The sequence below is a fragment of the Hypomesus nipponensis genome, chromosome 15, assembly GCF_054491055.1.
Source record: "Hypomesus nipponensis isolate SF chromosome 15, ASM5449105v1, whole genome shotgun sequence".
In the NCBI taxonomy this organism is placed as follows: domain Eukaryota; kingdom Metazoa; phylum Chordata; class Actinopteri; order Osmeriformes; family Osmeridae; genus Hypomesus; species Hypomesus nipponensis.
Window position 1 is genome coordinate 1,048,358 of NC_140375.1, and position 27,572 is coordinate 1,075,929.

Here is a 27,572-nt window from a genome sequence, read left to right on the forward strand (position 1 = left end):
GTGTGTGTGTGTGTGTGTGTGTGTGTGTGTGTGTGTGAAATCTATTACTGTGGGTAATAAGTTTCATATTAGGTTTAAACATGACTTGAACATACTTTCCTGTGTGGTTATGCATGTTTTACATCCTGTACCCACTCTGCCAGTCCTGCCGTTAGACCCTCATTAAACAAATCACATCCATGACTAAGGAATCCATCATCTGCAACAAGGCCTGGGTGAAGACTCATTCAACAGTTTTTTATTTTCATTGTACACGAGCCAGTCTGACTGTCTAGTCTGGCATACCCATAGATTAGATTTATTTGCCAGAATTTACAGGGAATTCATAGGTTCATCACAAATAACGTGATCTCCCTGGCATTTATCACTAGAGTGTTTTTTCACATGGGGACATGGGAATCCTTTTGTCCACCAATGAAATGCCCCGTCACACAAACAATAGCTGGTGAACCAGAAGAACAGACGGGTCCAGCTCATGGCAGTAAATAGCTATGGCTTTAGGTCACATGGCAAACAGTAAACTCAAGTGATTAAACTTTTAATGCAAGGTCTATTCACAAAGATGAATAGTGATAATGCATTAACATTGAAAGTTTTATAATTGTTTTGGTTCTTTCAAATTGTAAGACACACTATTCTGGAGTGGGGTGTGTTCGTTTACGGCATTTACCACACCATCGTTGGTGTTTCCGGACTCTGTTTGAGAAGATCCTTTTCATTGTCAATCCTGACGGCGCTTACTGCTTTTACGTTGTGGCTATCACTGGATTCAAAGATGGATTGTCTTCTTGAAGTTTTTATAGAGTTCAGAGTGCAGGAGTAGTCTGTCTCTGAAGTCAGAAGGTGATTGTTCAAGATGGAAGCTGGGTTGTCCTATCTCCCCCTCCTTTCCTTTGCACCTATTGAACAACGCAGACTCCAAATAAAAAAAATATGGCTTTATTAACTTACAAAAGATAGTTGCTGCCCATATTAAACCGTCCAGCCCAACAAAGCACCCCTTCATCGTCACATGCAGATTAGCAAGGTCCCCCACTCTATTGTCTTTTTGTATGGCCATTTGGTGATGTGATAAGCATACTGGAGGTAGTGAAAGAAGACTCATTGTGTTCGACTGATGTGGTTGGATGAGATTACAATTCATATTAAATCAATTTTGCACTCATAAAATGTATTCTTAGTCCTTTAAAACTGTAATTGAAGTTGTTGTCAGTCTAATTAGTGCATACATGATACGCATGCAGATATTATATATAAGCATTATTTAATTTAAAAGAAAGTACAGTATTTCTGCATTCCCTTGTCTGTACCATAGAAGCAAGGACATTACATACATGTGTGTAATCTATGATTGCATCCAAATGATTAGGATGTTGAGATTGGTTTAGACTATTCCTAACAAATATATTTTAAAAAAACTAAAGCAAATGAATGGTTAATAAGTCAATCTAGCATTAGAAAATATTACATTACTTCAATCTGTTCTACCCGCACACACAAGGTTTTACAAAAAATGCCTTAATACTTCAACGAATAATGTGACTGTGGGTGGCATTTTTCTTGGTGCAACATGCTCCCCTAGATAGCTTACACATTCACAGTAGAGAAATTTCCAAGAGTTTGGTCATTGGTCATTTTCAATGGCGTCCTCTAATCTAACAGCTTTAGAGACTGTGAAACCATCCCCCAGATAAAAAAGTTAGAGCACCAGAAAGGAGAGGGAGAGATCGGGTGTTGGGAAGTATCTGAGAGAACGATGAAGGGTAAGAGAGATAAAAACAAGAGAGAGGCACCTCCCATTGCAGAGAGACGTTAGTAGGTGTCAGTGAGAAGGAGGAGCATAAGTCCAACACCCCATATTTACACAGCTGCCTGGAGATGAGTTCCATTTCGAAGAACGACACACATAGACACACAGGCAGTCATGGCCTGCAGGGCCTGGAGGCCAGAGGAATCTGGGGCGATGAGGCAGTAATAGTTTATACGGCTTCTTTTAGAGCCCTTGACCGGGATCCGACCAGGCGTTTATTTCAAACATCCCAGGATCACACCAAAGTGGCAGTTAAAAGGTCAGCCTCAAAAGATGTCAGCCTCATGGAAGAAGGGCTAGTCAATGTTCTGGACTAGATGTTTGAGTGGACAGCTTTATACAGTTAACAGATGTGACATGGATGGATGCAGAGCCACTAGGTTGAGCCATGGCTGGAAACACTGGGCTGCTCTCGATTGATAGCCGACAGCAGCATGATAGTGTGCAGCACACTTTGGATGGTCCAAGGAATACTGCCAAGGTACAACTAACTCCCAACTAACATCCTTGTGAGTCAGCTATGTAGCTGGGCCAGGGAAAAAAGAAAGAGAAGATAGAAGGGGATAGGGAGAGATAGGAAAGAGGGAGAAGGAGGTATGATGCAAATAAAGTGTGGGCAAGTGTGTTGCTCTCTGGAGGAGGAGGACGTCAGTTTGAGAAACAAACAGCTGGGACCTGAGCCTGGGAAACTACGTCTCTCTATCTCTCTACCCATCTCTCTCTATCGTTCTCCACTTCTTTCTCTCGTCATCTATTTCCATCTTTCTTTCTACCTCTCTTTCCAAATCTCATTGGAGTCTAGTCCATTCAGAAGGTGAACTGAATTCCATTCAAATCACAAAGAAGCAAATTCACCAAGCAAAACTCAAGTATTCTAATGTCTTTGATCTCCTCCTTAAACGATGATGTCACAAAGCTTCTATGGCTGCTTAGACACATCCTCACATCCCATAATATGCCCAGCCAAGGACACGGAGCAAATGGTGTGTGAGCTTTAATGAATTTTCCCTGCTGTCTGGACTGAGGAAATGGAGGACACACTATTCAACACGGCAGCAGACACAGCTTATCACAAGTCACCTGAGAAGGGTTAAGATTTGTCACAAAAACCTTAAAAAAAAAAAAAAAAAAAATTAAAAAGAGGCTGATTTGAGTGAATGTTTAGGTTTTTAAATGGTCAGTTTCACGTCTTCATGTGGGTTTTTGTTCAAATTCCAGTATTAGGAAAAAGTTTCCAGAGGTGGACATGTCAGAATTGTCAACAATGTTTGTAATTGTAAAACACACACAAAAACACTTACACATTAACCCGAGTGTGATAACTCTTTTCTTGGATGTAAAAGCAATCCACGTTTGGGTGGACTAATAACAGGTGGACTTACTTTCTTTCTTATTCGAGAGAAAGTTATCCCTCCTGCACGGATACAAACCCTCACACTTTTTCAATCATAGTTCTTCAGAGGGAAACAATCAGTTCTCATCATGCTAGTTCTGCTTCTAAAGAGGGGGGGGGGGGGGGGGGGGGCTAAGGGGGAGATGTTCCCTGTGCCACCCCAACCAAAATAAAGGAAAAAATATGATTTTGTTTCCTTTTTTTTTCCACTGTATTTTGTCTATTTCTGCTCAGCCAATCATAAAATGTCTTAATATGTCATATATGTCATAAAACGTTTTACCAAATGCTGATTGGTTAATTGAGTGGTATAAACGTCGAGGACAGCATTGAGATACGTTTACTGTGAAGTTTCTGGACAGTTGACAGCCTCTTGTCACATCTGTTGGTTAGCTAGCTAAATTGTGTTTTTAGTCTTGGAGAAAAACGAGGGGAGAAAATAGATTTGTAGTTTTAAAATCCATTTGCATTCCAACATTTGTTTTTGTTTTGCTTTGCTTTTTGGGAGAGGGGTGTTAGAGTTGTTGGATTGTAGGCTGTTGCACGTGAGGAGCAATTTGCTTGCATATCAAATCTGGCTAAAGCACACAGCTGCAGCATAGCAGCACTCCTGTCAGGTTCGCTAGCTTCACCTCACTGGTTTTAGCAAATCAAAGTTTATCTCAGATTGTAATCACCAAATTGAAGCTTTAAACTGGATCTGGTTTATGTTGCTGTTTTTATCATGTTCTATTATTGCTGTGACATCATTGCAGACGGCTCTGTGTGGCAGGACATGGTCACTGTGTCAGAGGACAGTCAACTCCATCCTTGTAAGACATGTAGGTCACAGTAAGTGAAAAACTTTTTTACTGTGGATTTTCAGAAAGATCTTGACAGGACTTGGCTTTCAGAAGAAAGCTAAGTCCTGTTGTGTCCTGTTATGTCTGTGTATATATAATCTAATAAATATAGCTGTCTGCCTGATTTGATGTCTACTGGGGGGTATTCCAGGTAGCGGGTTTAACAAAATCTGAGATTAACCCTGAACTCTGAGTTGAGTTACTCTAACATGGGAAACTCCGAAGCTTCGGTTAAAGAAAAGCTGATATGAATTTGTTAACTCAACTCGGAGTACGGCAACTCTGAGTTTAGCGCGTGCATGAATACTACCAAATCCAACATCTATGGAGCTCCGATACTAGGATTCACCATGGCAACCGACGACAAAAAATGTTTTCCTACTTTACGACACTTTAGATATAAGTTTTATTTTGTGTTCATGGTCAATTGGTCAATCGGTTGTAGCAGCGTAGCCTATAGCTACAATTGGCGTGGGAGACAATTGCTGCTGAGTCAATGGATTCACTATTTGAATGCAATAGCCAGTCCATACATTGAACATTTAACCCCACTGTCCGTTAATATTACAGGAGAAAAAGTGGTGGACTTAATAAAATAGCATGTTCAATGTTATATTACATATAAAAACATACTACATCATATACGACATGATACAAAGTTTAAATATCAATTGGTGCCTATTTCAACTTGTAGTAGCAGTTTCCCTCAACAGAATGCTTTTCATCAAAGGATGATGATGATGATTAAGATGACGAAGAGACATTAATGACTGCTGCCGCAGAAATGGATGCAGAGAATTATGTATGGTAGCTACTGGTAGTTCTCTCTCCATGTAGCCTACTTTTATTTACAGGCTTTTTTGTAATTGTCAGTTACAATGACATTATGAGAATAATGAATATAAAAACTATTTGCACATTCTGACAATAGGGCATGCTGTATTCAGTGAGATGTTCATTAAATGGCAGGTGAAGTTTGCATATGGAACAGTGAAATGTAGCTAATGCAATCTCATGTATACCCAGTTACAAGTAAATTAGTTGTACAAACTGCACCTCGTGAAGAAAGTGCCAAAACTGACCAAGAGATGGTGTAGGCCTACTTCAGGTAAAATAATAAAGGCTAATCTCAAAAAAGATTTATTCACCAGTTACGAGAGAATACATGGTCACAGGTGATGTTAATTGTGGAACAATAACCTATATGAATATTAATAGTTGAATTTTCAGAATTTCTATTTTGACCAAGAGATGGTGTACTTAGGGCAGAAGAATAAAGGCTGATCTTGTAAGGCTATCAACCTGCCCTCACCTTTCATATGGTAAAACATGGAGAACTGGATGGAGTCTCAACTTGATGGCTCTCACATCTCATTGTGTAACTTACTGTAGCCTTGCTAGTCATGTTGATAAGTATGGGTCAAGATTCTGGTTTGATTGTAGTTGTTCTTAAGGAATTGTGAAGCATTGTTCTGTGGATTATTGATCTCCTGAGACGTTCTCCTCAGCTCTAGCTTGTCCTACTCCTTCTTCTTCACCTCTTGCTTTCTATCTGTGGTTTAAAATAATCATGGTAGAGTAGGCATAAGAGTTAACCTTCATTGATATCTTTGCAATATGATAAAAATGATTTAACCTTAATTTGACCATTCTTGCTCTGATTTAACCCAAAAATCTAAATAGTCAAATAACTGTAATTCCATTGGTATTGGAATTATTTGGTTAATGTTAATACACTGTCCTCACAGGTAGGTGGTAGCCTCGTGGTTCTCTCTCTCTCTGGCCTGAGCCACAGCCACGTTGATGCACCGCAGCCACTCCTCAGCATGCTTCTCATCCCGGGCTTTCAGCACACACGTCTTATTGTCTGTGAAGATCTCAAATGCCCGTGGCAGACCGCGATCACGCCGCTTCTTAGCCACCACCTAAACACACACACAAATCTGCAAATTCTATTTTCACTTTTAACAATATCTCCATCACCAAATGGTCCTACAAAGGTGCTTTTTGAATCCCAAAGTGTGTGTCCGAGTAGTAGAGTCAGTCTCAAAGTGAGTGGATTCAGTTCTGTGATGTTCATGTTTCCCCCTGGTGTTTGTGGAGGCCCACCTTGACACTCTGCACCTTGCTCAGCTCAATAGGGCTGTCATCCAGCTCATCCTTCTGGAAGAACAGAGAGTGTGTAACAGTTCAGTTTCAAATGTAGAGATATGGAGGAAAACATATGGTCTCAACATGTAAGACACACATGTTGAGTGTATCATTGCCATTGGCACAAGATCTGCTTTGAGTATGTTGAAACTAACCTTTTTGATTGATGACATACATTTCAGGGACAAACTAAGCTTTTGATAGAATTCCAACCTCGTTGCTAGAGGGAAACAAAAGGCCAGCACAGTATTTGTGATGTGGCCAAGTTCTGGTTGGAGTGGGATATGGATGGAGAGAGGGAGTTGAGGGTTTCATTATCTTGGTGCTTATGCAAGGTGAAACAAAAATGATATTGTAAGCCTGTGAGCATAATGAACAAATCTCTACCCCACACATGCACAGTTTGCCAGTGTGTATACCAGGATAAGAATGTGAATTAATCTCCTAAGTCCTGGTAGACCAAAGGATATGGCTATGGTCTATAAAACAGATAACCTGACACATGGATGGATACACAATACAACCACAACCACACAGCTCCAGGAATCCCTCGACTGAGCTTGGAAGAGACAAAAAGGAGCTGCTTCCATTGGTTGAAGGAAAAGCTGGGTTTAAAAAGTTCTGTGTTGAACAAGATTCTACTGGTTTTGTCAAGCATCTAAAATTATTTCCCATTCATATGTGTTCCTCAAAGACAGAGGACCTTAACATAAGGAAATGATTAGTTTGTTTTAAATGATCCAGGGGAGCCCTCAGAAGATCCCTCCTTTCTCCCTCGTTTGTCTCCCTTTGTATCTACATCAAAAACAAAGTACAAAATAGGTATGACAGCCACTAAACAGTACAGGCATGTACACACATACACAAAGCCACTCACACACACGTGCACAAAACAACACAACAAATAGACAAGCAGCAAAGCAGATCTAATTACCTTATGGCTAAAGTATAAAAAATATAAATGAAAGTCCAAGACTTTGTTTGGCATTGGCCTTCCTGATGATTAGTGATACTCAATAGTTTTGATTATGCAACATAATTTGCACAATATGCACAATAATTCTTTATGTCGTGAAGTCAAATGACTTCACACTTACTCTGGCCTCAAAGTAAGACACCCTTACTTTGGTGCCTTAAACAGGGTTAAGTTGGAGCGGTGTGAAGTTCTCTCATCAGAACACATATATTCCATAAACACACACACACAAATGCTATCTTCTGTTTGTTTAGACTCTTATCTTGAGTGCTATATGGCAGAAATTACTCATGAAGACTGAGCCAGAATTCAGAGTGATTTTCTGGCCCGGGGCTCCCCAAGAATAGTGTTCCGGAGCCAATGGTATTGCGCTCAGCTCTGAGGGTTCTGCTGAGAGGCTTAAGGCTTTGTCACATGACAGGGGCTCCACAACTTCATCATCACTCAGCTGAAAACTGGTTATTACCGAGGACATTTCCAAAACACAAGGCACAGTAAGTTGACAGCAGTTTGCTGGATAGCCATCTGATTGTATGTGTGTGCTATGAGTGATTGAAAGCGTGACATAAAACAGAGAAAGAAAGAGAAAAAGATGGCGAAGACAGGGAAAGAGAGAGAGAAGACGGCCTGGAAAGTACCGACTTGCTCTTCCTGAAGACCAACTGCTTTCCTGCCAGTGTGAAGTAGCGGGTCTTCCAGCGCTTGATGAACTTCCAGCATACCTGCTTCTCCTTTAGCTTCCCTTCCATCAGGCGCTGGCCCTCCTGGTTTACTACTGCACACACACAAATGCCCACACACACAAACACATATATACAGTACATGCCCACCCACACACATGCCCACCACACACACACACACATACAGTTCAATCATGAAAGTGGAAAGTGCAATACAAACTCAAACAATCAAATAACGAACTCAAGAACTAATTCTCAATTTTGAATATTTGTCACAGTGTGATTAATTAGATATTATAGCTCATTAGCATGATGAAGAACCCAATTAGAAGAGGGCAGACTTCAGTTGATTTATCTTTGCTATCCCTTTGCTAAGCTTGTACCTTGCTCAGGTTACCATCTACTGAGAGTCATAAGTGAATACTCCAATCAACTCTGTCAGAGATCCCAGGCAACACACATTATCTTGCAGGTTGGAGACAAGGTTCCCATCAACACACACCCATGATCACACTCACTCACTAACACACAACTACACACTCACCCACACAAACTGAACCTGCATATCAAATTGTAAAGGGACACAGGGAGGGTGAAAGGGCCTACACAATGGTTTGTTGTTCATGGTTGGTTACACCTGGATGAATAAAAGTATTTTAAAGAGTATTTGATATGAATAATCATGAAGTCATCTAGCAGACATCCAGACACACACACACACACAAGAATGCACACACACATAATGCACTTTCTCCCACGTGCACACAGCGCCAGGTTGGATTTGTAACATCCTGTCCACATCACACATCACACATTCTGGTTCAACCCATGTAGTGCCAGTAATACATGAAGATTGTAGACACCAGAACCAAACAAAGCAGAGCTTTGTTTCAGCCCCAATGAGTAAAGCAGAGTTTGTGTGTGTGTGTGTGTTTGCATGTAACAGTGTGGTTGAGTGTGTGTCCGATAAACTGAGTTGCTTTGCCCAATGTTAAACAGGAAGGATCTTTTATGGACACAGCTCACCCCCTGGGTTCTAGAACTGAACAGAACATTAGAGCCGGACCAGACACAAACTGGGGTATACATGATATGAGAGTGTTTGATATGGTCTTAAACGTAGAATTACTTCAACGATGCAGTCTAAACTGGGAGAAGATAGCAGGCATGTTGCTGGCTATGCAGTGCTGACATCCTGCTATCAGTAAGGTAGACTGAAGAAGGGAAGGATCAAAAGAGAGGCGAGCTAAGTGTTGGTATTATGGCAACATGCAACCACAAAGAGGGCTTTCTGTTTTCTTCTCAGTTCAGTTCAGAATGTTTTATTGGCATGACAGTTTGGGTTGAGCAGTATATATATCGTATATATACCATAGTGAGTTGGAGACTAGAAAATAAACAGATAAGTGCATGTTAAGATACAGAAAGGTATAGAACAATCACACAAGGTTGATTCACTGTCCCTTGTTGTGACATTGAGATACATATCTAGCGGCAAGACTTGCTGTAGGCCCTTCGCCCAGAGATATCCTTAATTTCTTGTATACATCAAGCTCTGTGTAGTCTTAAATTTACTGGTTACATTTTTTGAGATATTGATCTCTTTTATTTTTATACTTGTAACATTGAAGTAAGAAATGTGTTTCTGTTGGTGTTAGTAAAGGGGTGATGGACTGAGAAGGAGGTGTGCCAGGCAGTAACTGGTTTGTTAATCTCATAACCATCTGGCACAGGGGGCTCTTCTCTGGGTTAACTTCATGGACTGCAAGGGCTTTAGATTGAAGGGTTTCCTCAGGACTGGTTTTTGAATGGGTGTAAAATCTTAATGATCTTTTCTGGATTTTTTACGTTAATGGAAATTGGCCTAATTCTGCACGACATGCATTTGTGGGAGTTTTCCTTTGGATATTTAGTATAGGTATAGTCAGGCTAGGGCTTAAAGGGGAGCCAGCCCAAGGCCGCAGGGGGGAGAGAGAACCAGAGAGACAACCCTGGAGGAACGTTGCTATTAACCTTTCCCTCTTCTTTGACCCCCCAGAACCGCACTCCGTGAAGGACCACAAACCCCGGATGGGAAGACCCCTAATTTAATTTAGTTTGTCACACTACCTTTTAGCAAAAACCCATTTATGTTAAACCCTGTGTCTGAGTCCTATTTTATGATGTATCGGGCCTTCAAGTCTCCTGGGTTGCTACAACTGATATCAAACAAAATTAGCTGCTAAAGGAGTTTAGTTAAAACTGTAGACGTGCATGGAGTCCATTCAAGGCTAATCAGAGAAATGCAGGATGCAGCCATTGTTGCAGGTAAAGCAGTGTACACATATCCCTAGGTTTCAAGTAAGCTCCCAAAAACACTTGGTTTTAAAGGGTGTATACCCCTTCGTCTTAGCCCTACCCCTCAGTCAAAAAGAGTATTGGGACACCACTTACTCTCAAAACTCTCAAAAAGCACAAAACTAAGGGAGGGGTAAGGGATAGGGGTAAGACAGTGTATTGGGATTCGGCCTAAGTCTAGGAAGTGAGATATGGTCCCATATCTCACTTCACCCAATATTTTACACCAAATCTTAATTGGGATGTTAAAAAAAAAAAAAAAATGTGTTTGATTGCATAGAAAGCTCAACCAGCTTTTTCTTTAAGTGCATTCACTGCCAAGCATTTTTTGCCTGAGTACATAGATGTAATAATCTCAAATGTCTTTCCGCCAATGCTAAATTGAAGAAGTCTGTAATAAGTCCCTCATGCCAAATGGAATCAAAAGCCTTTCTAAAGTCCACAAAACAAGTAAAGTTTTAGCTGTTTTCGTTTGGTGTACATTTTTTTAAATTAGTGGTAAGGTGTAAATGTGGTCCGTGGTGCTATATTTTGGAAAGAAGCTAATTTCGTTTTTGCTCAGTGCACTGTGTTCATTAAGGAAGTTTAGAATTCTATTGTTTAAAATACTACAAAATAACTTCCCCAGATTACTACTCACAAAAATCCCTCCATAGTTGTTAGATTCACATTTGTCTCCACTCTTATAAAAAGGTGTTATAATCCCTTGATTCCAAATCCTAGTGTCCAGATTTTAGTATTAAATTGAATAACTTGAGTTCTCCTGTCTGCATTTCTAGAGAGCTACTTTTAAGCATTTCATTTCTAATGCGGTTGGGACCACAGGCCTGGCTTTAAGGGGCTGGATCTTTGTTACCAATCCTTCCTTCTAATCGGGAAATCAAGTGGATTTTGGTTGTTCTTAATTGTTGCTTCTAGTTTTCTTAGTTGTTTGATTTAACAGTTGTAAAAACACAGTTTTTTGCTGCAACTTTTAGGAACACGTTCTGCTGCGATTGCAGTACCCCTTTTAATTCTTGGACAATCTGCTGTTTTTCTTTGAGGCTAAACATTTGACATGTTTTATATGTTCTATTGTAAATAACATAATAGGTTTATGAGATTTGTCTGTGCAACACAGTCCTGCAAAAAAACGAAAAATATCTGCCTATCTCGCAGGCACTTTTGCAGCCGCAGTGTATCACATGCAAAACACTGTCAGGGGCCGGATTTCTGATGATCCAGGTGACATGCCAACCATATACATCCATCGTGCCACTCTGTTGACAAATATCAGCTACCTTATTGGTATAAAACTATCACGTGTCGAACCGTGCCACCAAAATCCTATTACGCTCTGAAGAAACTAGTTCTGCATAAAACATAGACGCATCGACAATCGACTGTAATTTCGACAACAAACTTTTTTTTGGTAGCTTAGCATGACTCATTATTTTTTATGCGCTAAAGATTGTGTAGATGCCAGACTGTGGAGCGGGATGAAACAATAACAGGGTTCACCTTACGGCCTATAAGAATGATTCTGTGTTCAGAATTCCTTGGGTGCAAAGAGGCCTACCCCCACCTCAAATTCTGGGTAAACATCCAAGACCCTTATCTTGGGGCTGAGGACTAAGAAGAGGTTTTTGATTTGGTTCTTTTAAAGGTCACATTACATGAAAACTTCACTTTAAGAGGTTATTTAACATTAATATGAGTTCCCCTAGCCTACCTTTGGTACCCCAGTGGCTAGAATTTTTGATTGGTGTAAACCAAGCCCTGGGTGTTCTTCTCCGCCTTTGAGAAAATCAAGGCTCAAACACTCTGTCAGAAAATCTGCTCCCTGTGACATCACAAGGAGCCAGGCTACCGCCCTTCTCTCTGCTTTGCCCGCCCAGAGAATCTGGCCTGCCCATGAAAAACGATTGTGAAAAGGCAAGTGCAATATCGTTTTTTCCTGGAGAGACATTATGGCTAGCAAACAAACGAAGCATAACAGTTGCTCAGTGTTTGTATGTACATATCAAAACAAAAGTATTTTTTTCCTTCGTCCAAGCCTCTGCACAACCAGTATCTTACTTGTATTTTCGCTGGAAATGCGCCGACACAACTTCCCAAAGTGTTGTATGTCTGCGCCAAACATTTCAGCAACTACTGCTTCCTAAACTTGAGCCAATACAAAGCTGGCCTTGCTGAAATTAAATTCTGGATCATTACTAACTCTCCTTGGTCAAGCTACAAACCTTGGACAAGTAAGTTGTGAACGCTATATCATTTTGTTGCCTTCCTGTAAATGGTTACCTAGCTTGCTACCCTTAGAATGTGGCTGTAACATTAGCTCTGCAGCTAACAGCAGAGTCACTGTTGCTAATGTAAAGGTAGATGGCATCAAGTGTGTGTGTGAATACAAGCGCTGTAACGCCAGTGCTAAGCATTCTCACTATTGCTTTTCAACTTCTCAGTTATTCCGCTGTTTTTTGGCCTTTAACTAGTCCTGCATACTTTCACCGATTCCTACAATTTTTGTATCAAAACGTTCAGCTCGTTCAGGAGATGATGGCTATTCTGGTATTTTATACTTTTATACTTTTTAAAGAATTAAGGTTTTTGTGCAAATTATTGTCCCATTAAAAGTAATGGTAAATCCTTTCAAATCATTAAAAAGATTCCTCCTCTTTCAAACTTAACTACTTCAGCATACTTTCAGCTAGAGACACCATTCAACCTTTAAAATGTTCACAAGACATTCAGCTATTCCCAAATGACTCAGATTTTTTCAAATATATTCAGCCAATTTTCAATTGTGACAGTTTTAAATACTTGAAAAATTGAGCTCCTTGATTTTTAGTATTGAGCAGCCAGCAGAGTGGCACACTGCTGGCTGCTCTTTTTCTGATCTTGGCTCGCCCACTGGCAGTGTGTAGTAGTAGTAGGCTACAGTACTGTCTTCAATGCCACAGCTATGGCTAAACTTTATTATTATCAGAAGATATCTTGAATGGGGCTTCCCAACGTTCTGCGGTCAACAATTTTCTCATATTTGACCATTGCTATGCATATTTGACCTTTGCCTGAAGTGGCCTTTTTGCCTCGGAGTCACGTCTTTTGTAGCACTCCGCAGTAGTCCGGTAATTTTTCAACCCCAGCATACTCTGTTGCTTAGCGACGTCAGCTGATTTGAAGCCTCAAGAACGTTCAAAGTCTATGAAGTTCAACGTCTTTGGAAAACTATTTCTCTGCTGATCAACAATACGAATGGTCGTCGTCATCTACCGCTTGTCCGGGGATCGGGTCGCGGGGGCAACGACCTAAGCAGGGAGGCCCAGGCTTCCCTCTCCCCGGCCACTTCCACCACCTCTTCCTGGGGGACCCCGAGGCGTTCCCAGGCCAGCCGAGTGACATGGTCCCTCCAGCGTGTCCTGGGTCTTCCCCGGGGCCTCTTCCCAGTGGGACGTGCCCGGAACACCTCACCAGGGAGGCGTCCAGGAGGCATCCTAATCAGATGCCCGAGCCACCTCAGCTGGCTCCTCTCGACGCGGAGGAGCAGCGGTTCTACTCTGAGCCCCTCCCGGATGACCGAGCTTCTCACCCTATCTCTAAGGGAGAGCCCGGACACCCTGCGGAGAAAGCTCATTTCGGCCGCTTGTATTCGCAAATACGAATGGTAAAAAAAATATTGTAAAAAGACACACTGTTTTAAGTTATTTTTGTTGGCACGTAGCCGTGTAATAAGCGGGATAATGTATAGAACGACGGTTATTATTGGGAAAATAAGCCCCGACAGGGCGTACAGCACCCCGACGCGAAGCAAAGGCATTTTGCTTCGCCCTGAAGGGGCTTATTTCCCCAATAATGACCGGCGTTCTATACATTATCCATTACAAAAGAAACGTTCTCATTTCCGGCACTTTCGTACAATCAGTGAAGTGTGGATAGCAACAGCAGCTAGCTTGCCTCTAGCAAACTGCTTTTTAATTAGCCATGTCTCCCTAAATTAATATCAAACTTATTTACGTTTTGGGGGGCTTATTTTCAGTTAACAGACGGTACTATTTGAATCGCAATTCCATCTGCCACTGACAAAGTTGTTACAGTAGCTTGTTTCAAAGGGGGTTTCTTGTTTCAAAGGGTGTTCTTAATGAATAATGCAATAGGCTCTGTGCACAATCGTACTGATGAACTTCCGCTGTAGCCAAAATTCGGGAAATCAGTTTCCGGTTCACTGGAGACCATCACCTGAGTTTCCAAAATGCTCAGCTTTAGTAGATGTCTCCAAGACCTGCATTTTATAAGCGTCAGTGACGTCCATCGCATCATAAATGCTTTTTTCCCCTGCTCCAACAAGCAAGCGGGACAGGATTCAAACTGTACATATCCAGTTATCTGCACAACTATGAGCGTAAGTAGTATAATGAGGTGTTCCGGTCGGCTAGCGTCTAAGCTAGTTAGCGATGTGTTAATTTGAGTGTAGTATAGAAGCTTGTTCTTCTTAATTGAAACGCTAACTGTCCGTTTTTATGTATTATCATTTGTATTTCTGCCCCTCTATCCATAATCGTTTTTCTTTGAAACATGATAGCTTAATATAGCCCGATAGCCCGAATTTTGGCTACAGCGTAAGTTTGTCAGTACGATTGTGCACAGAGCCTATATGAGTAGGCTAAATGCTTGAATATATCACTAGATGGGAAAACGGACCCACCTGCAACCGACAAAAGCACACCCTACAATTTCCCCTGAAATTGTACCCTCTCTAGTTGAAATTATTATGAGTGTGCACCTCTGCAAACCAGGGTGATCAGATGAGAATGGGCAAATTCGAGGCATCTTACAGCAACTGGGCTACGAGCCAGCTGAGTTACTGTCGCTAATGTAAAGGTATATGGCATGAAGTGTGTGTGTGTGAATACAAACGCTGTAACTCGAATGTTGTACACTTCTTTGTTATTTGGATAACTGTTCTGCTGTTGGTGTTATGGCGCGCAATATCCGCCTTTCTCCTCATTGAAATGACTATGAGTGTGCACCACTGCAAACAGGGTGATCAGATGAGAATGGTTAAATTCGAGGCATCTTACAGAAACGGGGGCTACGAGCCATTGCGATTCATCCGTTGTAAACATTAGCGCATGTTGCCGCCCCTCTCCTCCTCATTAGCATTTAAAGCTACAGACACAGAAACGTTTTGAGGAAAGCTCATTGTGGAACTGCTCGTATTGGCTGTAATTATGCACCAAGGCTGAATTTTGGTAAAAGATACTTCAGATACAGTAATAGGGAACCACTAAGGCGCTAAAAGCATTCAAAAACAGCATATCATGTGACGTTTAAGGAGATACTTTGAGACAAAGACGTTTTAACCGTCACCATCACTGTAAAGAGCGGTTCTGTTCAAATAGCTAGCTAGCACAACATGCTAACAGACAAACTTTGTAGCACAATTGCGTATGATGTTTAGTCTCCTTGCGGCCGCAAACAATTAAGTTTTCTTCACTTGTTCACCAACTGACTGTGCAATGCAGCAAATAATTGTTGTTTAAAAAGAGTTGCCCTCCAATTAGTTTTTCCCTGGGGGATGGAGGGTGACGAGATTCTGGACTAGTTAGTGGCACTGTTTGCAGGTGGACAAGGTAAGAATAAAATTGTATATATAAATATATATTGTGACGATTCGTTCCCCCCCCCCCAGGTGCAGGACAACAAATGAGACGCTGAGACGGACGGTTTGCAGCAACTCTTCGGTTATATATATTTTTGTTTTGTTTTTCTTTTGAGCGGAGCCAGAAGACCAGCAGGCACACTGCCGTACTTGGTAGCCAAAATAACGGTCAACAAAAAGAAACACTTTGTAAATAATGCATGACTGGTTATCAATTCCGCAGACGATCCTTCCACCGCCGTTGCGCCAGTCACTCTCCGGCTCCACGCTCCCTCCTTCATCTAATCGGGACCTTTTAAAGCAAGCACAATCATGAATGGGTTACACCTGTTGGTTGATTGCCCAATTAAGCGTCCTTAGGCCTACCTCCCCTGTACCCTGTATTCCACCTGACCCCTCACAATATTTTAGTGTTCCAATTTGAGAAAAACTCCACAGTGTAGTCGTTAAAGATGCACTCTGGTCCTATGTTCCAATATTAGTTGAATCAGTCCGAGAGACTGAGGTACGAGTTGAACCAGTCCGAGAGACTGAAGTACGAGTCAAACCAGTCCGAGAGACTGAAGCGCGATTTTTGTTAAGGGAAAAGGTACTGCATAAATTTGTTGCTGTTGAGATGATTTGTTGAAATGTGTTGGGTTTGGTGGTATTAATATTTGCCTATTTAAATCAACATGCTGAAGGCCTGTCCAACCAGAACTCTTGATATATGTGTAAACTGCCATTCTCTGAGAGTAATCCAACGTGCATATGTAGACTTTGGACCAAGTTTTATGTTGAAATTGAAATAGTACTAAGAGTTGATAGAATTGTAAATATAACCATGAGTAATTGTTTTACATGTTGTAAGAGGGTGAAATTGTCCCTAGAAAGAAATCAGAAGGCTGACATGATTCTAGCGAATTTGCCAGTCCGCTGTCTGTTGAACAAAGACTTTTACAAATTGCTATGATAGCTTTGGGATCTGAAAGGACATATCCAGGTTGTGGCTTTGTAAGATAATAGCTAAAGGCCTATTTAGGGTACTCAGTTTTACTCAGTTTTCCAAAAAACAGACACATGGGAACGCCTTCCGTCTAGGTGGAACGCCCTCTCCGAGAGCCCCGGAGACAGGCACCCACCCCTCGGCTTGAAGCAGTGGATGTAGAGGTAGTCCTTGTTGGACTTCTGGCTCTTCCGGTCGTTTTTATTCTATTAACTTCAGTCAACATTTACAAAACTATCTCCCCCAATAATTTTTGTTTGATTCTTGAACCTGGCTCATACTACTAGCTTTTTCATAGAAAACTTTTTCCTGATTTTTGCTAAGTTTGAAACCAATCCGAAATGGGTAAACTAGCACCCCATTTATTTGCTTACGTCAATAAAAGTTGCCCGCAAATGTGCTTGCGGATACTAACAGGGCACGAGCACAAAAGTTCACATTGGCCGATAGCCGATTTACATGGAGTTGAATGAGCCATAGACTTATATTGAATGGGAGAAATGGCTTGAGTTGCCTGCCCTGTTCTAGCAAGTTTAGCAAATGGTTGTCACACATAAATTAAATGTGATTAATATAGTTTATTCCCGTTATTTTAAAACAGATAAACAGATTTTTCTGTCATGAACGTTTTTACGTGTCATGAACGTTTTTACGTGTCATGAACGTTTTTACGTGTCATGAACGTTTTTACGTGTCATGAACGTTTTTACGTATCATGAACGTTTTTACGTTCATGACATGATGGCAAATATTATAGTATGTTAAGCGTGAGCATAGATTGTTGACATGTCTATCTGGAGCAAAGACGAAGATTAATACTTTAACTGATAACAATAATATTTTTATAGTTATGCTATTAGGTTGGGTATCACCACAACAACACTCAGACGCTTTTGTTAATGTATGTAGGCTACAAACACACACATTATTGTTTCTTTTTTGAAATGGTATCATTAAGCCAGACTGCTTTTGTGGGAGAATGAAGGTCCATTGTGAGTGACACTTTCGTCCCCACTTATGTCTTGTATATAGTTATGTTAATATGCTCCTTTTAAAGGCAAATGTTCAAGGCACACTTCTCGAGCTTTTATTTATTACATTATTAACACGTCTTGTTAGATCACGTTATATCCATTAATAGACGTTTGGTTTTCTAGGTTGAACATATAAAACACTGGTCCCATTTCAACACTGATGTGGCAGTGTGAATTTCGTGGCATTTCGTTTGAATATAAAGTTGACAGTAAGCTATGGTAAGTCTGCATTATGGAAGATTTTGGTTACCAAAATAACTATTAAGCTTTCTTTGCCTGGCGAGAACAACGACAGAGCTGTTCACGTTAACAGTTTATTTCATCCGATACAATGCGTTGGAAATCATACTCATATCACGAAGAAAAAAAGCAAAATATGTGATGAGTTCCATTTAGAATAGCCCTATATTTAGCCCTATAGCCTATTTCTAAAAAACAAATGAAAGGAATACTATACAGTGACATAATACATTTGCGTTAAGTTTTCATCATGTGTCTGATTCTTATCGGACTTGTACCCCATTCTGCCCATAGATTCTGCAACTGCAATGCCTTAGCTCACACGCTCGTAACCATGTAAATCTATACCAACTGGTTGTCGCAAAGTATGACGTGTACAGCTAGTTACAAGTGTGCACGAGGTCTCGGGGCAAGGGAAAAAAAGAGCCACTGGCTGTGTCTACTACCGCGCACTTGTGCACTTTGAGCACTGACTTTCAGTGCTTAGGGCGCTTCACTCACAAAACCGGCAGAATTCAGTGCACTGAAAGTACTCGGATGGCACACTGCAAACGGTCCAAAAAAACTGTGTACAACGATGGACACTACTTGCCCTAAACGGATGGCATCTTGGCAGCGGCGTAACAATGCCTTGGCGGGCCCGAGTGCAGATCTCACCAACGGGCCCCTTACCGACTTATTGACAGGCAAAATTATTGAGCTTAGCGATGCGCAGGGAAATTTAGGCTACTTATGATGTACAATTATGGGTAGCGACTGCTCCTTCTATGTGAAGATAAATGACGGTTTAAAAAGTGAACGCCTCTGACTCGCGAGTCTCTGGCTCTAGATATGCTTGCAATAGCTAGGCCTACAACACGGAATGAGCATAATGCAACAGTCAGTGATGAGCAGACATATCTGCGACGTTTGAAATAGAGCACAGAGATGAGAAGAAATCTGATCATTTGCCGATGCTTATCCGACGTTATGAATGATGATTCGATCTGTCATGTGTGCTATCTGGGTATTAGTCTAAAAAAACTGTCACTTCAATGGTGAATATTTGATTTTATGTTCGTTAGATATGCTAGTTTACTTTAGTTTATCCAGCTTTTGCTATTTTCCGGCTATCCTGCACATAGTTTAGCTACAGTATCTAACCTGGCTGCTGCCTGGTATAGCCTAGGCCTATATTTGCATTTTTATGATATTTAATAGCAATGTCAACTGCATACACCAGACAGTAAACATGTAAGGGATAATGTATAGAACGCCGGTCATTATCGGGAAAATAAGCCCCTTCAGAGCGAAGCTGTTCGCCCTGTCGGGGCTTAGGCTATTCCCGATAATGACCGGCGTTCTATACATTATCCTGCTTATTAAATGGCTACTTGCCAACAAAATTACTTAACACAGTGTGTCTTTTTACAATTTGTTAGCGTAAGGGGTCCCATTATCGTCCACCTAGCTAGCTAGCTCTCGACGCTCGTTAGAAATGTTACCAAAATGTCGTTATATTTCAAATTAAAAACGCTGTGTCACAGCTTTGTACTTTAATATATAGATACACACCTATATTATAACATTCCGGTATTGAAATCCAATCAGGATATGCCTAGAAATGTTACTTTCCTGATTTTAGCAGTTAGCCAGGGGGTCCCATTATCGTCCACCCAACCACTTTCAATGGATAAATGTCAGTTTGACGCTGCGGAAGGCAGATGCTACACATACGGTTTGAGAGCGTATTTACATACTCAAATCTCAAAGTAAGAAGCTGTAATTTGGTGTGCAGCAACATAAGATGTGTACATATCGATGAGTTACTTTCTTTCGTTGCTGCTGCATATCTTCTTTAGGAAATTAACGGAAGAAACGGTTGTGGACGATAATGGGGCCCCGAACGTTGGAGATTTAGAGTGGACGATAATAGGGCCCTTTACACTACCATTGGTATTTGTTATGGTATTTGTTACCATTCGTAGTGTTGATCAGCAGAGAAATAGTTGGCCAAAGACGTTGAACTTCATAGACATTGAACATTCTTTAGGCTTCAAATCAGCTGACGTCGCTAAGCAACGGAGTAGGTAGGCTTGAAAAGTTACCGGACTACTTGCGGAGTGCTACGAAAGACGTGAATCAGAAGCAAAAAGGCCACTTTCCTTGACAGCGGTCTGTTATTCATAGCAACGGTCTGTTATCAGAAGATATCAGACTGCAGAACGTTGGGAAGCCTCATTCAAGTGAATGGAGCTTTCTACAGCGTTAAGAACAGCCGTGTAATAATAGGTAATTAGCCTACCCTGGTGGCTGAGTTTCATACATTGCTGTTGCCGGGCTGGTGGTCAGACATAGCGTCCTCTTCAACACGCTTCGCCAAATGAGGATAGTTTTGACAGCTTTGCCACCCTTACATCTTGCTCTTTTCGTTCCTGCCGCTTTCTGGAGCCACTTTTATGTTTAGTGGGCATGGGGTAGCCTAATTCGCTTCAAAACGCTAGTGCAACAGAACTGTAGTATCCCAACAACAACTGTCTGGTATTCCAACAACTGGATGGGAACAATCGTGTGTGGGTGGGCGGGAATCTTTGCCAACAATATTACCCAGACATCCTTGCGATTTTTCGAGGGCAATATTACTTATTAAAAACGAAATTTGTTTCATTCAGCAAAAGGCAAATGAGGAAAAATCTATTATTTACTGTTGTTAAGACTGACTGTCTGAACTGTAAAATGTTTATTGGGCAGGTGATAGCTCATAATTATGAATAACTGACACCATAATTGGTTTAAGAGAAATGTTAAGAGAAATGTTTGCGAATTGATGGGAATATTATGTAGGTTACTATTTGCGGTTTCAAAGCGGAGCAAGGGGCCCGGTCAGGTGGCCTCAAGGGGCCCGGTCAGGTTGTCTCACTTTTAATATGAGATCGAGGACGGCCCCCCTTTCGCCACGGGCCCTAGTGCAGCTGCACTCCCTGCACTCCCTATATTTACGCCACTGCATCTTGGCTACGTAGCGGAAGAGGCTTTTCAACAGCTTTTTCCACTTGGGGTGGAGAAGCGCGTTCATTTTGGCAGGTTTTGCGGGTGTCGCGAGCAGATTTGCGTCTGTCACTTCCGCCAAGTGTTTAACATAAGTGTTCCATTTCAGACAGCACTTATCAGCGACGGAGTGCACTGAATATGTAAGTGCACTGTTTTGCAGTGCACTGTATTGCAGTGTACTTTGTTAAGTGCTCGGTAGTAGACACAGCCACTGTTTAAAGCTAGACCGGAAGACACGGAAGTGGAAAAATGGCCACGTCCAGTCTCGCGCTCTCGCTAGCCTCACTGCGCCACTGAGCTCTTTTCATAGAAATGAATGGGGACGCCATCTTGGAAGACAAAAGTAGCTTACTCTAATTATATTAACTCTATGCTTAGCTCTCATACTGGCGACCATATAAATATATGCTCGCGACTAGTTGTCGCAAAGTATGAGTATGTGCAGCCATGGACGGATTATGAAACCACGGGCCCCTGGGCCTGGATGTGTCAAGGCCCCCCCGCAAAAAAAACATTTCTCTTGGCAAAACATTATTTTATTTTTTGTCAGGAATAATATTGATATTGTTGTTTAAAAACGCAAAAGTACTCGAGTAATCAACAAAATAAACAACGTTTATATTCCAAAAATATTTGATAGTTGTAACCATAGACTAGAGTGTACATTTGTAGCCCACAGAACCCTCTTCTTGAAAAATTACTATCATAGGCTTAACAATATAATATCTTCAATAAATAGTGTGTCGGGGGTGTTTAGACACAGCTCTAATGCTATTGTTTTGCACTTGCTTTTTGGATTTCTCCCTTAAAAGTTGAAGGGCCCATATTGCATGGAGTACTCAGCCCCTCTAAAGTCCTATAGATAAACTGAGGGGATAAACACTCACTAGAAAGGTATCATGATGGTTTCTTTCTTGTGACATCTTCAAAGTGAATGTTTAGGCTATTTTTTTGTTTTATCAGTAGGACTTTTGGGGCCCTGTTAAAGACATTAATGACTTAAGCCTAGCATATACCGGCTACGGCGAATATCATCATATCAATACACTAATACATATCAAGTTAATAACAGCAACGTCACACAGAGACTCTGGGTTAGGGCCCCCCTGAGCTCATGGGCCCCTGGGCCTGGGCCCGGTATGCCCGTTGGTTAATCCATCTCTGTGTGCAGCTAGTTGCAAGCGTGCACGACTCTCGGAGCTAGTGGCCAAGAAGACGGCTTGAGTCACGCTTCAGTCTAAGCTCTGCACATCAACTTTTTGTAACACGGTGAAAAGTTTACTTTAATAGATGAAAGTTAGTATTCTGCCAGCTTACAGCATCGGTAGTTAATGTTTGAAGCTATATCTAAAAATGTCACACAGAAAGAGAAGCAGCGGATCAAACACCTCGGCTAGCAACGCTAGCATTGCCCAAGTCCAGGAGTCGCGTAACACTGCTGAACAGGAGGCCAATGTCTTGATTGATACTTGCCACAACTAGGCCGACTCGTGTCCGAGTGGGACTGTGTCTGAAGTCAGTGGCTGTTGAGGATTTCCCCTCCCTGCCTGTTACCCCGAGCAAGTCTCCGCCAATCCAAGAAAAGCATAGTTGAACAGCGCGGTGTTGATTCTGACATAATTGCAACTCTCTCCACGCTAATCAACACGAGGAGCGACGCCACAGAAAAAATGGTTAGTATGAAGATTAAGGGATTACAAAAGACAATTAACTTTGCCTGTTCAGAAATTAAGGATATGAAAAACAAGGTGAATGTAACCTGTCACGCTTGTGACAATTATTATTTAAACTCAATGTATACAAAAAATGTTTGGACTAGTAAAGGTTCGTCTACTGAGCAGAATTTGAGAATTAATCACAGCACACAGAGGTAGATTTTTTTTTGAAAAAGGGTGTTGACTTGTATTTCTTTTGAATAAAATAATAAATGGCATATGTAGCAATATACAGAGTGATATTATACAAGTCAGATGGTAAAAAAATTAAACAATACGATTCAAAATGCCTTATCTTATTACTTTGGGTGCACCCTATAACTATGACTAATTATAGGTCATAAACAAAAGAAAAACAGATCTCAGATCAATTATGCAAAAGTTCTTATACACAATAACAAAATCAGTTTCAAGGATCTGGGTTAGCTCGCCATCAAAGGTGTTGAATGTTCGAAGACTGTTCTGCTCCAAGAAAAAACCCAACCTGTTATATAAAACAGGCATCATTATAATCAACAATATTTAACATACGAACATCAATTATCCATTATCTACGATTACTTACACAACTGCACCAACAGAGTACGTTTTCATTAACAAGACGAAAGCTCACAAATCCAACGCTGTCCGATTTGTGCATTCACCCAAGCACGTAATGGCAGCGCACACACATGCACACATACTGTACACGTGATGCAGAGAGAAAAGAATAAAGTGAGGAGAAATCGGTCGCTCTCTCATCTAGCTTGAGCTAGCTAATCAGTTGTATGTGGCTGATCTTTCATTTAGCTTCAGCTAGCTAAGAAATCATATGTGGCTAACAACTTTTTGAGTTTACTCACCGATTCAAAGGAACAAACTATCACTGGTATCAAATCAGCTCTATTATACATTAGAACATGAACTTCTATTTATTCGGTTTCAGGTCTCTCTTAATCGGCTGCTTTCTGCACACTGAGCGTGAGCGGAACTCTAAAATTAGCAGGGTTTGTCTAAATTAGTGCAGCGCTGATGATTGGTTGGGCTTTTGACGGACGACCAGTTATGCCACTAAAATAAGGGATTTGTGTTTGCGTCATTCTTCGTTTTTTTCTTGCAGATTACATTATTATTATTATTATTACACATACATTTTGTTTCTAGTGACCCAAATTCACATGGGTTACATGAAGCTCGTGGGAAAGCGCGTGGTTAAGGAGGAGGAGAAAATGGCTATATGCCAAAGAAAAATCACGGTCCTTGAAAATTACTACAGTAGGTGGAATCCGCGTCTTTATGGAGTTCTCTAATCTGAGAATGAGAACGTGAGACGGGAGGTTATCAGAGTTTGCCAAATGATGTTACCGGAGAAGAAGGCTAAATTAGCAGATGTAATGGACACTGTACATCGACTCCGTGCTACAAAACCAAACGCTTCCAAGCCCAGGGGTATCATCCTCCGGTTCACCTCACGATTCTACAGGGACGCCACCTGGAAAGCAGCAAAAAAGTCAACCTTTCTTCGTGACAACAACTTGCGCTTTGCTGAGGACTTATCAATTGAAGACAGAAAGGAGAAATACATTTTGGCCAGCTGTAGAAACGGCTCGTGAAGAGAGGATTTCATGGGATTCTGTCGTTAACATTCCAAACATTTCTTCTACTCTTGAGTTTCCACCTTTTGCCAGTCTTCATAATTTTGAGCTGGCCAAATTTATATTTTTTGCTAATTGATTTTTAAGCTTTCACACAGTTTTAAGTTTAAATGATGTGCAGAGCTTGGGCTCATTTTCACTCGTGATTTGCAACTGCAAACCAACTTGGTCTCAATAAATTCTTAATTGTTCATATTGTCATTGTCTAGTCTCGTTGAATGCAAGGGGAATGTTGTGAAGCACAAAGCACTTTTTTTATTTGCCAAACAGTTTAAGACAGACTTTTGTTTTTTCAAGAATCTCATCCAATTACTTCTGATGCCAGTTTCTGGAGATCTCAGTGGGGTATTGACCTATGGTTTTGTAATGGCTCTGAGCGCTCTGCTGGAGTCATTATTTAGAAAAATAATTTTCATGGTAGTATTTTGCACTCAGAAAGTGACCATTCTGGTAACTTTCTTTGTCTTGTTGTCAGTAACAACAACACTGTATATATATCATTGTCAACATTTATGGGTACAACTCAACACTTCAAAATGACCAATTATTTGTCTCTATTGGAAGATGTATTCTTCATTGGCTGGGTAAGTTTCCAGACGCATCACTTTTGATAGGATTAATGTTGCTCCTATTAGCTCAGTTGACAGATTGCCTCCGGGACAGTCCACTGTGATGAACACACGTTTAAATGAGTTTACAGAACTGCTTGACATTACAGATATTTGGAGTGTTAAATTTCCTAATGATAGATCCTTTACATGGAAACATGTACATCCAAAACATTCTCTAGGCAGTCGCGTATAGATTTTTGGTTGGTGTCCAAATATCTTAATAAGGACACTGGGCCTCATTTCACCAAATGTTCTTACGAACAAATTTGTTCTCAAACCCCACTTATGCAGTTTTCACGAAGATTCTGGCATTCACCAATGTTTTCTTATTTGATATTTGTTCTTAGGTAAGAACAGAATTTACCCACACCAAAGAGCACTCTTACGTACAATTGAGAGCTGACATGTTTGCGCAAAATAAATAGTTATACCTTTTTCGTCCGTTCAAATTTAAAATTGAATATTTCTCTCCTTTATAATTTTCCAACTAATAATTTTCATAATTTTACACTTTTTTTGTTTGAATAATTACACACTCCACTTACACTTCTGCTCATTTGTAATGCACTTGGAATTTCCATTGTGTATGAATTGTGCTAGGCCTAGATAAATACAGTATTTTACAATCACTATGAACGTTTTTTCAATACCTTTAACAAGTTTCCTAAACTCTTAACACAGTGAGTACAACATCCGTCTGTGTAGGCTGTACAATTAACACATTTCTTGTTGCTTTGAAACAAAATGCATAGAGTAAACACACATTTTAAATGCTTGAACTTCTTTTACATACAAGCTTAACCAAGACCAAAACAATCAATTTTTACAGCCCAATTTACCAATGCTTTCACACTGTCAGCAAAACAGATAACACCATGTTCAAAACCTAAATTATTGGCTAAAGTCAAAGTGAACAGCTGTTTATATTGTGAATTGAAACAGAAATATATCCCCTGAATTGTATTCTATTGCTACTGAGAAACAGCTTAAGTTATGCAAATACTGTACATCACAGCTGATTCCCAACTAGGAAACACTCAGGTGTTGATGTTCTTTCAATTGCATGACCATATGGTATAGACAGTAAAGAGAACCTCTTTGGGCTGATCTGGTGTGGGAAAAAAACAATATAGAGCAACAAAAAAAGTAAGAATACAGTAATGCCTGCACAAGGGAGAGGAAGACAAGTACCAGGACAAGGGAGAGGAGTGGGACAAGGGAGAGGAATACAAGTACCATGACAACGGAGAGGAAGACAAGGACAAGGGAGAGGGACAAGGGAGAGGGAGAGGAGTTAGAATGTGTGGTGGCTCTCAGAGAAGGGCCGGAGCTCGGGTAATACTGTAAATGGAAGCTATATTGCATATTTCTTGCCCTGTTGCAAATGAAGCCTTTAGTGCAGCAATTATGTTATGTCTTTTTTTTTTTTCAATACAGTAACCGTACATTCTATAAAGCTACTCTGAGATGGGTCATTCAAAAAACTGTAAACTTGCCTTGCTTTGCCTTCAATTCAAATCAATTATGTTAACAGGGATCTTTGCCATCGAATAATAAGTGACTTATCACTGTATTTATAGACCAAAAGTAGGCTTATTCCATACACTAGGACTACACCACACAATGGTATTTATTGCTGCTGCAAAATGTTGCAGATCGTTCCCTGAGGAGAGATCACATCTCCCTTGACCATACCGATGTATTTGCAGAGAGTGACGAGTAGGCTACCTGTTCGTTTTTTGGTTTACGGTTTTCTGTCTTTTGTCGAGGCCTCCACCGTCTTTACCACGTCGTTTTGACATTTCTCTGAGTGTGCACACGGCCCTGCCAACGACCCTTTTATGACGGGGCGTTTACCTATAATAAATAGGAGCATTGGGGCACGAGCTTTCAATTTACGAAATATTGGGATTCATCATTCTAAGAACACACCTGCGAACAATTCTGCTGTTTAAGAATACTTCATGAATCACACAGATTTTTCTTAGGAACTTTCTTAAGAACAAATTTAAGAAATAACTGAGGAAGATATTGGTGAATGAGACCCATTGATGTTAAGATTTGTTCCCCTGTTACTGGCAGGGCATCCTACTGGAAACTTAACAGTTCTATACTTAAGCATGAGCTGGCCAGAATAGAAATAACTAAACTAATCATATTTCTGGAACAAAGCTGTCAAAGACAACTCTTACAGAAATAGCTGGGAGCTGTTTAAATATGAGGTTGGGATGTTTCTAAGGAAATATAGTTCTACTCTTGCCAAGGCTAGAAGGGCTGAAGAGGAGGATGTAATTACTGGGATTACTGCCCTTTGTCAGAAGCCTGCTGAAAGTCTACCAGAAGAAGACAAGTCAAGTTTATCCAATTTACAATTTAGTTGGATGAAATTTACAAAGCAAAGGCAGATGGAGATTGTATTAGGTCCAGGAAAAGATGGTTAGAGGAAGGTGAACAAAATTCCTCCTACTTTTTTAGATTAGAGAAACATCACTCGAA

At 40.8% G+C, this 27,572-nt stretch overlaps 1 protein-coding gene and 1 long non-coding RNA gene across 2 annotated transcripts; both read right to left on the reverse strand.

Annotated features, from left to right (window-relative positions):
- Positions 1-4,857: 4,857 nt before the first annotated feature.
- LOC146256947 (ventricular zone-expressed PH domain-containing protein-like) lies at positions 4,858-8,358 on the reverse strand. The gene is made up of 5 exons (XM_084674668.1): positions 8,355-8,358; positions 7,811-7,947; positions 6,155-6,208; positions 5,792-5,970; positions 4,858-5,597 (listed from the first exon to the last, which is right to left on the reverse strand). Exons 1-5 carry the CDS (start codon positions 8,356-8,358, stop codon positions 5,594-5,596), a joined length of 378 nt encoding a protein of 125 aa, XP_084530794.1. The 3' UTR covers positions 4,858-5,593.
- A 14,655-nt stretch (positions 8,359-23,013) lies between these two features.
- On the reverse strand, positions 23,014-23,811 carry LOC146256948 (uncharacterized). The gene is made up of 3 exons (XR_014730006.1): positions 23,674-23,811; positions 23,397-23,513; positions 23,014-23,315 (listed from the first exon to the last, which is right to left on the reverse strand). It is a non-coding gene; the product is annotated as an uncharacterized LOC146256948 (long non-coding RNA).
- Between the last annotated feature and the right edge of the window lie 3,761 nt (positions 23,812-27,572).

Bases quoted from the DNA above. Each gene is read 5' to 3' on its own strand.
- LOC146256947 (XM_084674668.1), bottom strand. The intron at 6,209-7,810 runs GTACTTTCCAGG...CTGTTCTTCCAG, and splicing joins TCTTCAGGAAGAGCAAGTCG to AAGGATGAGCTGGATGACAG. The intron at 5,971-6,154 runs GTGGGCCTCCAC...GTGTGTGTTTAG, and splicing joins GCAAGGTGCAGAGTGTCAAG to GTGGTGGCTAAGAAGCGGCG.